At 41.2% G+C, this 14315-nt stretch overlaps 1 protein-coding gene across 1 annotated transcript; it reads left to right on the top strand.

Annotated features, from left to right (window-relative positions):
• Positions 1-227: 227 nt before the first annotated feature.
• LOC121873560 (opsin, ultraviolet-sensitive-like) lies at positions 228-14017 on the top strand. Its single transcript, XM_042377204.1, has 9 exons — positions 228-357; positions 1748-1907; positions 4000-4130; positions 4885-5018; positions 6022-6108; positions 6721-6885; positions 10030-10280; positions 11422-11541; positions 13408-14017. Exons 1-9 carry the CDS (start codon positions 312-314, stop codon positions 13616-13618), a joined length of 1305 nt encoding a protein of 434 aa, XP_042233138.1. The 5' UTR covers positions 228-311; the 3' UTR covers positions 13619-14017.
• The last annotated feature ends 298 nt before the right edge of the window (positions 14018-14315 follow it).

Raw genomic sequence — 14315 nt, 5'->3', positions numbered from 1 at the left:
TCCCAGTAAACAAAAAAAAAATGGTCTGGCTGTGAGTCGTCGACAGGCGGCCCTTTACACCCAAGGATATCTCGTAGTTCTCTACTCATTACACACACACACATACACACACACACACACACACACACACACACACACACAGTAGTTTTATCAATTCTACATGTGTCACCAAGTTCTCTCTCTCTCAAAGGCAGCTACACATAATCCACTCATTAAAATTCTCTTCCATTAATTGCAGAACTAAGCAGCACCGTCCATGGAGGGTGGAGCAGGTGGATGGTAAACAGTGTGGAGGCGGTGGATAGCGGGGTATGTGGCCACCCAACGGGACAACGTGTGGCCAGCCCCTCTGTCTTGGTGAGTACTGCCGCGCGCGCGCGTGTGTGTGTGTCCAGAGTATTGATGCTGTCCAAAACCTACACAACTAATTGCATTAACAAGACAAAGAGAGAACCATAGAGACAGATAGAGAGCGAGAAATAAAGCGTAGCAGAGACATAGAGTGAGAGAACATGAAGCATATAAAGTGAGAAATACGGACTACCTAAGAGAGGTGAAACGAAAGAAAGAAATGCGAGACACGATAAAAAAGATGGGTCCCAGAACGACAGAAAACAAGCTCCAGACTCGCAAAGATTTACGTTAAATTCCTAACTTCAACAATGTATCTAACTGAGGTTGAGCGTCAGTGAAGATTTTATAATTTTTTTAGTTTACGTTTTTACTTTGTTCTGTAACCTAAAAGTCAACAACAGCTCCCCTCCCCGCCCCAGTTATTTCAGGAAATATAAAATGTAAAGAAATCTGTTATTCTTAGTTTTTTGTTTCTCACAGTACAGTCTTAACCCACTATTAAAAAGAGTATGTTATTGGGTCGCCAGTGTCAGATTTATACAGCAATAACTGACATTAAGAGAAGCCCACCAGGTTTTATCTTTTATCAAGGCTGGCTGGAAGACGCTGACATCGGACCACCACACTGTGAAACTAATCAGTCACTTCCAAGGCGTAGTTTATGTCCTGTAAACAATTAAATTATTAATGAAAGTACAAGAGTATTAAACAACTCATGTATGTGATATTATCCAACAAGTTTATATGTGTTTGTAATTTGATAGTTTTATAATTATATAATAGTTCCAAAACATTCTGATGACTGATGAGCAACGGTGTAGAAAATTTTATATGATTTTTTTTATTGGTGTTCACATTATCTGTACTCTGAGTGTTATTGTTTACTTCAAATATCTTATCTTTATGTGGGTTTTTTCAATGCCGATGAGCCATAGAAGCTCTGCCATATAAGACTAAATCAATCCTCACATTAACTCAAGATTTTACTTATCCTCTCCTCCATTTACTACTCTGGGATGGAGTGATTATGTATTATGAATTAAAACCCAATTTATTTGATCAAAACTGACTACTAAAAGTAACATTTTCTTCCTATATTTAGTCTTTTGTCGCATTACTCCCTCGTGTGACGTCACCCACCACATGGCATGTCTGATACTTTATGCTTTAGTTTACATTTGGTCGATCACATAATGCAAAAAGCGGTTGTGCTTTTCCATGATATAATAGGTGTGAAGAAGTGTGTGTGTGTCATCAGCCTTGAAAACTGTGTAAGTCGACGTCATTTAAAATAATACTCATCGTCTGGACTCATCCTTCACATATGGTCAGTCCCAGGAAAACTTTTATCTCACTAACTTTTGAGAATCCAACGTTATGTCTCCCCCGGCAGGTATGAACGCCCCTGCGGACTTGGTACCACTCATCTCTGAACACTGGATGAGGTTCCCCCAGCCTCACCCTCTCCTCCACATCACCCTGGGAATCACCTTTACCCTCCTCACCACCATCGCCTTTGTCGGCAATCTCACTGTCATCATCATGTACTGCAGGTAAGGTAATATCAATATAGGTAGACGGTGTTATTACTGTTTTCCTTGTTGATGGGGATGTATGACTGATTTTTTACTAGAACAAGTTACATAACACCTGAATATTATTATTTTTAGTTAGTGTCTAATCTTCAAGTAATCCCAAGTTGCTCTATATGACACAAAGCTGTCGGACAGAAATTGCGTCAAAGTTAACAACACAAGTTATGATTTAGTGTAAGAATCCTCGTTCCCGGGTCACCGGTTCTCGGGTCACCGGTTCTCGGGTATGCTGAGGTAGTGATAGCAATTGAAATCGTTTTATTACTTCCGTATGAGATACAACAGTATTATCTGTGAGTAGACGAGCGGTTCGGAGACTCGTTTAAGTGGTTCGGAGATTCGTTTCAAGGGTTCGGTGATTCGTTCAGTGTGCTCAGTCTCGGAATTATAAAGCCACTGTTATTCGTGACTTCTTCTTAAAGGCAATTAGTTTAATTTAATATCTTAACCCTATATACTCAGACGTCATTTTCATGTCTTCTAATTTTGACCTTTTCAGCGATTTTATGAGGTCAAAGATCAAATACCTCTGCCCTGCCCCCCCAAAAAAAAAATCTACTCTTGTTTGAGATCATTTAGACTAATATAAGAAGAACTTTACCCATGCAATGTACACTTGGTGAAGAAACAAAAACAATCCACCCCACATTTGCTGAAAGCCAATGGAAGACATCCGGCAACTCCCTTATAGTAGTAAATAGACCACTTCACAAACCCTGATGAATGAAGTTATTGAACCAGCTTTGAGCCGTAATCAGGGTGACATTTACTATACTATGTGAGAGTTGCCAGATGTTTCCATTAACCCCCCCCCCCAAAAAAAAATGGGCAGAATATTTGTCCCCATTTACACTTTATTATGGGGTAAAGTAAAATTTTTACCTGTTGGGTCATTCACTACGAGGGCGTAATTATTTTAGTCTAATTCCTTTAAACGACCAAACTGATTCCTTTACCTGACTAATATCACTCATTTATACGACTACTATTACCCCTCAGTACGACCACGCGACCAGTATCATCCATCATTACGATTACACGACTACTATTACCCCTCAGTACGATTACACGGCCAGTATCATCCATCAGTACGACCACAAGACTACTATTACCCCTCGGAACGACCACACGATTAATATCAGACATCAATACGACCACACGACCACTATCATCCATCAAGACGACCACTGTTACCTCTCAGAACGACCACACGCCTATTATTACCCCTCAGTACGACCACAAGACCACTATCATCCATCAATACGACCACACGACCACGATCATCCTTGAATACGACCACACTACCACTATCATCCATCAATACGACCACACTACCACTATCATCCATCAATACGACCACACTACCACAATCATCCATCAATACGACCACACGACCACTATCGTCCATCAATACGACCACACGACCACTATCGTCCATCAATACGACCACACGACCAGGATTAACCACATATTAGACCTCACGACCATATGAGTCAATCTAGCAAGGGATTCAGCAGGGCAAAGGAAGCTCTATAAGGTAAGTAATCTATCTTATGTAGAAATGTGGTCCTGTAATGTATGTTTTGTTGGCGATCGATTTAGTGAACGTTAGGCCGGGTGGGTGTACGTGAGGTGATTTAGGTGAACGTGAGGTGGTTTAGGTGAACGTGAGGTGGTTTAGATGAACGTGAGGTGATTTAGGTGAACTTGAGGTGGTTTAGGTGAACGTGAGGTGGTTTAGGTGAACGTGAGGTGGTTTAGGTGAACTTGAGGTGGTTTAGGTGAACGTGAGGTCGTATAGGTGAACATGTGGTCGTATAGGTGAACGTGTGGTCGTATAGGTGAACGGAGATCGAATAGGTGAACGTAAGTAAGGTCTCAATCTATGTCTTTCCAGCGTATCTCTCTCAGTCTCTCGCCCTCACCTGGTAGTCTCCTAGTCTCTCTCTATCTCTCCCAGGTACCGTCTATCTCTCAGCCTCTCACCCCCCCCCCGTAGTCTCCTCGTCTCACTATCTCTCTCTCTCTATCTCTCCACTGTCTCTCCCAGGTACCGTCGTCTCCAAAACTCGTCTAATCTCCTGGTGACTAACTTGGCCCTGGCTGACCTGCTGATGATGTCCAAGGCTCCTATCTTCATTATCAACTCATTCATGCAGGGGCCGTATACCGGACGTACGGGTGAGCATAGTGACCATCATCATCATTTTTATCATTGTTATCATCATTGTCATCATTATTATCATTATCATCATCATTTTTATCATTATCATCATCGTCTTCATCATTATTATCATTATCATCATCGTCGTTGCCATCATCATTATCATCATCGTCGTTGCCATCATCGTTATCATCATCATCATCATCTTTATCATTATCATCTTCATATTTTATATTGTGATTTTATGCCTCCGTGTGTGTGTGTGTGTGTGTGTGTGTGTGTGTAATGGTACAAGTGTTTTAATACGGTTAAAGTTCTGTACTTGTGTGTATACAGTAGCCATAAAGTAAAGTGTCTTGATATATGAAAGACAATCTGTGTCTGTATGTCTCTTAAGGACTAAAGAGCTTAAATTTGGTAAGGAGATGCTGGTGGTCAAGGTGTATAGGGACAGGAATTAGTTCAGCACAATCCTAAACACACACACACACACACACACACTATCCAATCAACCCACTGCCATTTCCACTGCTACTTTTGACCCAACATCTTACTGTTCGATTTTATGTTTCTTAGGTTTGTATGGTGATGTTTTTTTATTCCAAAGCTTTCCTAGTCTTCATATCCACGCCTTAGTGTATGTTTCTTGCTTCGTTCCACCGAGGTAATGTCCTTTGTCGTCTGTGTGGGTAATAAGGTAGTTTGTGAGTGCAGCGAGGAACATCATCCCTTGTGGAGTTATCGTTGTTGACTCCCCACTGTGGTCGGCAGGTTGTGAGGTGTACGGGGCGGTTTCCCTCCTGGCGGGTCTGTCGGCGATCTGGTTCCTCACTGCCATCAGCCTCGACCGATACTATGTGGTGCGACATTCCCTCAATACTCACCACAGATCCCCCAGGTTCCAGGTACGATAACATAGGTCCAACCGAGGTACGTCAACACAGGTTCCAGCCAGGTACGTCAACACAGGTACAGGTTACGTCAGCACAGTTACCAGCCAGGTACGTCAACACAGGTACAGGTTACGTCAGCACAGTTGCCAGCCAGGTACGTCAACACAGGTACAGGTTACGTCAGCACAGTTGCCAGCCAGGTACATCAACACAGGTACAGGTTACGTCAGCACAGTTACCAGCCAGGTACATCAACACTGGTACAGGTTACGTCAGCACAGTTGCCAGCCAGGTACGTCAACACAGGTACAGGTTACGTCAGCACAGTTGCCAGCCAGGTACATCAACACAGGTACAGGTTACGTCAGCACAGTTGCCAGCCAGGTACGTCAACACAGGTGCCAGCTAAGTCAACACAGGTTTCAGGTACGTAAACACAGACGCTCTTGAACATAGGTATATACAGTACAGTACATCATCACAGAGTCTTCATGTTACAAGGCACATTACTCTCTCTCTCTCTCTCTCTCTCTCTCTCTGCCAGGTCGCTAGAGACGGCATTTACTATATGTTGTCAATAGGTCTTAAGAGTGTAATTTTAGACCCATGGAGTGACTTTTGTGGGTTGGAGGATAAGGCACTCAATAGGCAGCGAGACCGTGTAGGTGAAGATCAATGATGGATAGATAGATGGATAGAGATATGAATAGATGGATAGATAGATGAATAGATGGATAGATAGATGAATAGATGGATAGATAAATGAATAGATGGATAGATAGATGAAGGTTTACTCGAGGTCATTGGTTGATGGAGTGGATGGAGACTATGTAGTTAGATGGATGGATAGAGAGATGGATGGGGGGGTGGGGGGAAAGGGAGTGGAGCTGAGCTGGCCAAATTTTCAAAATATAATTAATTAATCTTTTTCCCCCTTAAATGAAGATAATAAGGTGTCGATAATTAATGTAGAGTCTCGGTGTAATTTCTACTTCATTTTGGCCTCTATCTACAGTCGTGGGCGGTGGTGGGCGTGGTGTGGGTGTTCTCTTGCTTCGTTACCCTCCTCCCTGTTTTCGGCTGGAATCGCTATGTCCCTGAGGTGAGTCTCTCTCTCTCTCTCTCTCTCTTTCATGTTTACCTATCTAGCTATTGATCTATATCTGCTTACCTCTCTATTTCTCTTCATATACCTTCCTTCTGTCATATAACCGGACTCTATATAACATTGAGTACATTCTTTGATTTATATACATTACGTGGACTCGAGTCTTGCATTATCCGGACTCTGGGATTTACGTTTAATCTTTGGCTGTTGTATGGAAGGTGAGGTACTGCTGTGGTCTGTTCCTGTTATGCTGACCACGTTTCCCCCTCTTATTGGTCGAGGCAGTGTGTGTGTGTGTGTGTGTGTGTGTGTGTGTCCTAGCTAAAAGATCGTCATGGTGGCACTGATGGAGGGGTAATGGCGTAAGGGAAAGTGTGGATACAAAAACACAGAGCCGAAGGACAATTTTCTTCCAGGGTCCGATATGTTAAGTCACCTTCTGATATAATCTTCAGTAACTTAACATGCGTTTGTCTGTCTCCCTAACACACACACACACACACACACACACACACACACACTTTCTGTACTCCCTTTCTTCTTCCTTCTCCTCCTCTTCGTCCTCCTCCTCCTGTTCCTCCTCCTCCTCCTCCTCCTCACACACAGGGGGTACTCTCCGGGTGTACAGTGGACTACCTATCAGAGAGCTGGGTGGACAGGAGCTTCGTCTATATGCTGCTGGTGATCGCCTGGGCTTCCCCTATGGCCGCCGTCATCTTCTCCTACACCTACATAGCCATCAAGGTAAGTCTGTCTGTCTGTCTGGTTCTCTGTCTGTCTGGTTCTCTGTCTGTCTGGTTCTCTGTCTGTCTAATTCTCTGTCTGTCGGTTTCTCTGACTGTTTCTCTTTCTGTTACTTTGTTGATCCATCTTAATTTCTGTCTGTCTGGTGACCCGCCGTTCTGTCTGTCTGTCTGTCTATTGGTCTGTCTATCATGGTGCCACGTCTTCTGTCTGTGAGGAGAAATAGTCTGTCTATGGATCGACTTGTCCACTGGTAGTCACTGGTACTATGTCTGTCTGTGTGTCTGTCTATACACCACCCGTTTATGTGTCTGTCTGTACGCCTGTCAACTATAAAATGCGTTTGTTTGTTTGTCTAAATTTCGCCACTAAGATAACAAAGGCATAATTAATTCAGTGTTTTTAATAACTAGTAACACTATCTGTCTGTCTGTCTGTCTCTCGCTATCGTTTGTTCGTTCGTTAATATGAGATCAGATTCGGTCACAATAAAATCTCACAGCAATTTTGACCCCCATTATATTCTTTCGTGTCTCCAGTTCAGAAGAAGGTTATTTTTTTGGTATCGAGCGATGATTTTTTTTTCTTAATTAAAAATGATGTACAGGAAAATTAGAACTATCAAAATTAATCCTTACTTAACCTAACTTTAATCTAGTCTACTTTAATATAATCCAAACAGGGAGGTACTACCACCTGGGAAGATATTGGAAGCATAATGTGTTGTCTATGGTAGACCCTGCTGCCATATGTGACCAAGTCCCAGGTTGCTGATCTGACTTTCTGCCTCATTTACACACAATTGCAGGGTCTCAATTGTTTCTCTTACCATTGACAACACAACATACATATATTGTTTCTCACTCTTGATCTTTTTTTTTCATTTTTGTATTTATTATTATTATTATTATTATTATTATTTTATTTAAGATTTTAAATTATTTTATTAAAATTTTTATTTACTATGAATTATTATTATTATTATTATTATTATTATTATTATTATTATTATTATTATTATTATTATTATTATTATTATTATTATTATTATCTTAGTACTATTAATGCTGTTTTTATTAGTATTTTTGTTGTCAATTGCGAGTTTACAAATAATCGGTTCTTGCTTGAGGCCTTTAACTAAATGCTAACCCACTTAAGTCTATCTCTACGTATTGTAGTATCATACGTAGAGGTATCTATCACCAGCTGAGTCAACACCCTCGCCCCCCCCCCCACAGGTGAGAAAGAGTCGGGAGGAATTTCGACAGCTGAATAATCAAGCCTCAGGAGATACCCACATACCGCACAGGAAAGTGAGTACTCTCTCTCTTTCTCTCACACACACACACACCTGAACTACTCCACACCTGAACTAATACACACCTGGTCGTCATATAACAGTTATGTAGAATAAATCTGAATCACTTATTCACACACACGCACCCTTTACATCGGGGTTCGGAAGTTCGACCCTGGAATTGAAGATTAGGTTCCGGGAAACAGAGGTTCGGCTCCGAGGTTCGTTTGTTTGGTTTAGGAGTTCGGTGATTGGGTACTGGGTTAGACCTGTGACATATCTAAAAACTAAACATTACGAATTCAAGGGTGGGTTTTCTACACAATTGTTATAGGTTGAATGTATTGTGACTGGATGATCTTATATGAACGCTCATTGCCAGTGTTTACATCTGTCGAGTTCGCGTGTTACTTATACTTTTTACTTTTATCCTCTTCGCCACTGATCGGCTCGTTAGCCGCTTGGGCGATCGGCCACGTCTCTGTTACGCACTGTTGGCAAGTACTGGGCATGCACTGGCACCTGAATGTATCTGAACCTGCCCCGGTGCTTATCAAGTTTGGTCTTGAAAGAGTTCACACTCGGTGCCGTCACAACACTCTCTGGCAGATTGTTCCAAGAGTTCACAACTCGCACTCCGAAAAAGTTACCCCTCACTGTTTTCTGGGCCCGTTGCTTCTTCAACCTTGAGCTGTGACCCCTTGTGGGGCGAGCGTCTGCCAGCTCCAGGTAAGGGCACTCAACTGAGTAGCGCCCTTTGAGTTGTTTATGCGCCTCAATTAAGTCCCCCCCTTGCCCGAAGTAGTAAAAGCTAGGTAAATTCAGGCGTTCTAATCTCTCAGGGTAGCTGAGGTGCCGCAGTGCAGGCACCAATCTGGTGGCCCTCTGGACATTTTCAGTCAACTGACAGTCCCTAGCATATCTAGGGGACCAGACGGGGTGACAGTACTCCAGACAGGGATAGCACTTCACTCTTGAAGATCGTTACAAGGGGCGGACCATCTAGATATCTGAACGACCTTCTTATAAGACCTAATAATTTAGTTGCCTGATTTGCCTTCTCGCAATGGCCCGAGAACTTCAGCTCATTATCAACGTACACACCCAGGTCCTTTTCACATTGTCTCAATTAATGCCGTTTCTTCGTCCCTTTGGGACATTATGATACGCCTTCTTACTGTTGGTTCGTTCCAGGTGCAGCCTCTTAATCTTAGCAGCCATTTCTTCGACCATTCTTGAAGCTCACAGAGATCCCTCTACAGCATGGTTCTTAATTTCTCGAAATAACTTGGCGTCATTCGCAAACATTTGTATGGAGGAATGCACAGCGTCAGGCATGTCTTTTATGAAAGACTGACTGAATGGTAAAAAGCAGCAAAGAATAATTATACTTTTCATTTATATCCCCACAACAATTTCGCAGAAGAAAGGCATAGGAAAAAATCATAATAATATGTTTTTTTTCATCTCTACACAATAACTTCCAAATATACACCTCTCAAGCGAGGAAGAGACTTCATAATTGTGATGGAGGGAAACAGAGGTATAACAGAGGCAGTATCCGATTGCCATTAGATACGACCTGTGGTATGAGTTACGCTGTATGTTTCCTGGTGTGTGCATGTGTGTGTGAGGGGATGGTAAGCGGGTGGAATAGAGAGAAAAATAATGACACACACACACGACCCATAAACTAACCTCACCTCAGCTAGCGTGATCTAACATAGCCACATCTTTATCTAATCTAATTCAATCTAACCTAACCTAACTAAACATAACCTAATATAACCTAACAAACTAACTAACCTAACCTAACAAACTAACCTAACAAAACCTAACCTAATCTAACCCCCCTCCAAGTTAGGTGAAATAAGCTGGGTGATATAAGTTGGGTGACCCGGATCATTTATAACCTATGGTGTGGTCAGCAGACGGAGACGCGTGTGGTGGTGTTACTGGCATTGTGGACGTTGTCGTGGTCGCCGTATGCCCTGGTGGTCGCTGTGTCTGTCACCTTCGATTCAGCCGTTATCACGCCCCTCCTCGCCACCCTCCCTTCCATATTGTGTAAAGCCTCGGCCTGTCTCAACCCCTACGTCTACGGCCTCAACCTTCCCTCCTTCAGGTGAGAATCTATTGAGAGATCCTTCAGGTTAGTGCTCCTTCAGGATAGAGCTCCGTAAAGTGAGAGATCCTTCAGGTTAGTGCTCCTTCAGGATAGAGCTCCTTCAGGTTAGCGCTCCTTCAGGTTAGTGCTCCTTCAGGTTAGAGCTTCAAAAGGTAACAGCTCTTTCAAGTGGTAGTCAGGTGGTAATAATATACTAGATGAAACGAAATACAATAATAATAATAATAATAACAATAATAATAATAATGTTAAGTTAGTAACCGAATCACCGTGAATAATAAATACATCTGCAAGAGTCAGTTGAGAGTATCTTGTACGAGCCAATATACTGAAGAATTTTTGTTTTATGTATGGTCTCTGTACAGTATACTTGCTAAAAAAATCATACACGCCTGCTGCATACATAAAACTCCCAGCACACATACTTGCACATGAACTTGCCTATACATACACACACAGTCATTGATAAGAATAAACACGTCATTAACAACTGTATATCTTAAGCAAATACTCAGACAATAGCCTTAATGATAATAATAATAATAATAATAATGTATCCTTTGTTTCAGTCTGACAAAACGAAAAGTAAACACGCAGCGACAGAATTAGAAATTACAAAATATAATAAAAAAAATAGTTTTGAAGAGATGATTGCAGCGAGACACACAAAAAAACTGTAATATATAAAAATGTGAACAAAGACGTTGAAAGATAATGGGTCATGTTTAGCTTACTTTAGTTAAATTTAATTTAGTTTGATGTAGTTTACTTGAGTTTAGTTATAGCTAGGTTTTTCCCAGGGTCGTACTGGATGATGTTTGCCAGATCGCAGGAGAACTGGTTTAATGTATATTTGTGGCAAAATTAACCCCTATGCGAAAAAAAAACATCCTTGGGAATTGCCAAAAAAGTGCAATGGAGAGTTCCTAAAACAGAAATAATGTATGTATAGTAATTTTGATATCCGGCGATAATCCAAGATGAAATTTTCCTATGTTTCCCTTTCAAACATTCCCCTCCCAGACCTTCCGCCCACCTCCCCTCCTCTTCTCCTCACTTCCCCCCCCCTTCTCTTCCTTCTCCCCATCCTCTGGATTCTCCGTCAGCGGGTCACATAGTACAGCTGGGTCTTCCACAGGAGGGAGCTGGCCAGGATCCTGTTAAGGGATTTACACGAGTCGATCCCTGCTGAAGCTTCAAGGCTCATAGGACGAGGGGCCCACTCCACGGCCACTGCTGCGGTGACTGCTACATATAGGTGACGTACCACTTGTCTGCTTCCTGAGGACAAACACGTGCTTATTGGAGCCATACTGCTGGTTTTAACTTACAGGGACCAAACACCATCCCCATAGGGCAATATGCTGAACACATCTGCTGAGTTAGGTAACAAATTACACATATCTGCTTCCTGGGGTCGAAAGGCGCCTCCACACTCGGTAACATGTTATATAACAATGTTGCTAACAAGCTATAGAAAATGTGATATAACAGAATGTTATCTAACAATGACGTCCACACTATGTTAATGTTATGAACACTTGTCGATACTGAAATATCGAGTGATGACGAGGTCGTGATTTCCGTAAACTGAAAGGATAAACAAAAGGTTATGAACAAACTGTGTCTGGACGCAATTGTAACATGTTATATAATAAGTTATGAAACATCCTTTAATGTTTCCGACTTCAAACGGATAACATCTAACATGTTATAAACCTTGATTTTTTTTGTTATATAACATGAAATTTTACTAAATACCCTCAAGCATGTTACATAACATTATTAACACGTGCTTTACAGCAAGTGTGGACGCGACTTATGAGACACATACTGTACACTCCTGCTTATTTTGGATACAGATGTATTGATATACCTGCTCAATAGGCTCAAACAAAAGACAATTTTAACCACATACTTATGACCAAAGACCTGTTTACATATGATTGCAGGTGACCTTCTTCCTTGCTTAATTAAGCTTGTTTCTTATGACTAAACACCTGCATATTGTTAAAGTCTTCATATTCAAATTAAAAAAAATTCAAAGATACGTACATCAACTGTGAACGACATTTTGGTGAGCTTTGCTGAAGTGTTATTGGGTCGTCGCCTCTACACTAATGTCTCTTGAGAAACTTCTCCTTGTCTGATTACTTTTTCTTTTCTTTTTCTTTTATCCTCTTCACCAAAAGATCGGCTCGTTCGCCGCTTGGCCGATCGGTCACGTCTCTGTTGCTCACTGTTGGCAAGTACTGGACATGGACTTTAGCCTGCAACAATACACTCTGACTTATAGGAAAGGCTCCTTATCTTTAGATGGTACCAATAACTTGAATAAAAAACTTACCATAATAAAATAAATTATCATTTTCATTATTATTTACCAATAATATAAGAATAAACAATGTCATTAATGCGTATTATTCGTCCTATCTTAAAACAGTGTCAAACTCTTGCACTATAGGACATGTATCCCTTTCTCTTTAAGACAAGTCGCCACAACCAAGGATAATAATTATGCTCTTTATAGTCCTTTGGCACAACTATAAAGGCTCTAATTTCTTATGTGCGCAGCTGATAAAAAAAAAATCACAGCTAATTAATTTATTACCTCCTTAAAATCACATTAGAAAGTATTGAACTCTTACTTATATAATATCAAACAGTATTTTGCGTATTATGTCTTGGTGTTTATACTAATAAATCAGACACACGACATGGATGGCTCAAACATGCATTTTCCAACGTTTTGTATTTTGTTTTTCAGTGATTTGTTGTTAACCTCGTCTACTGTTTCATAGCCCCGCCCACTGACGAATTTATATTAAAACAATAAAAAAAATTGTCAAAGTTTAATACGAAAATTGCCTTGTCACTGAATGCCGCATAGATCTGCGGCTCAACTAACTCAACACAGCTAGGGTAGCTACTTATGTATTAGGATATTTAATATTAAGGTAATAAAATGGTGGCGAAGGTGTGGCTATTGGGGAAGGCTGGAGGCCATTTAGTATAAAAAATAGTGGTAGTGGTAGTACAGGCAGTAGTAGCAGTAGTAATAGAATTAATTTTTATATATTTATTTTTTTATTATAATCATCATTAATATTATTAAAAACTGCAGGTCGCGGTCTGAGTTGTCGTCCCCGGTACAGAGGTTCATGCTGCCAAACGGAGAGGTAGTGCTGGCCGTGACTTACCAGGAGGCCAAACGCAAAGCAGCCAAGACACGACAACGTCCTTCTACCCACGTGCCAATCACCACACTTCATCCCTCCATGCCCGCCAAACTACACGCCCAGAGTACAGTGCAGCTCCAGATCACTTCAGTATAGTATTAAGCTATATTATCTCAACCTAATACCACCTGGGTCGTTAGTGTGACGAGGGGACTGAGTAATTATCGCCAGAACATGATCTCCTTCTCCCGTGACTTTTACCCACCCAGGTCTCTTTTATGGTATACACAAAGTCGAGCACAATGTTTAAGACGCCATTGGTAAAAATACCTTGCCCTATATCGAGCAGAATTTTACGCTCATATATTTTGTGCCTTTTTTTTTTAACCATCTGCAATGGGACGCAATTACTGTGGTTGTGCCGCTCGGGCCCATCTGTCACGTCTCTGTTACGCACTGTTGACTATTCATTATTTTATATGAGCTCTTTCTTTATTTAATGCATATAGTACTGATAACGTTCCACTCTTCAGAATCGCTATTTAACGTTACAGCAACATTAGAGTATATATAAGATATGCAGGATACTGTTGTATTCTCGAAAATATAGGCTGGATCTTTGAAGTTTTGGGTCATTATTCGTTTTAGGACCAGCCACGACTTTTTGGACGAAATTTTAAGTTTTTCCAGTATACAGTATTTCGATGTATTTTTAATGAATTTCATATTAATTTCTTGGGCAAATTCACGAAAATCTTACCAACCTAACCTAACATAGGAAGCTGATTTCCCTCAATATTTCTTGGGGTCACGTAACTGGCAGTGCCTTTAGGGCAGATCCTTACCGTGTAGT

Source organism: Homarus americanus, unplaced genomic scaffold (assembly GCF_018991925.1).
Source record: "Homarus americanus isolate GMGI-L3 unplaced genomic scaffold, GMGI_Hamer_2.0 scaffold30858, whole genome shotgun sequence".
NCBI classification, from domain to species: domain Eukaryota; kingdom Metazoa; phylum Arthropoda; class Malacostraca; order Decapoda; family Nephropidae; genus Homarus; species Homarus americanus.
Note: the sequence above shows the minus strand (reverse complement) of the source record. Positions and strands in the feature narration are given on the sequence as shown.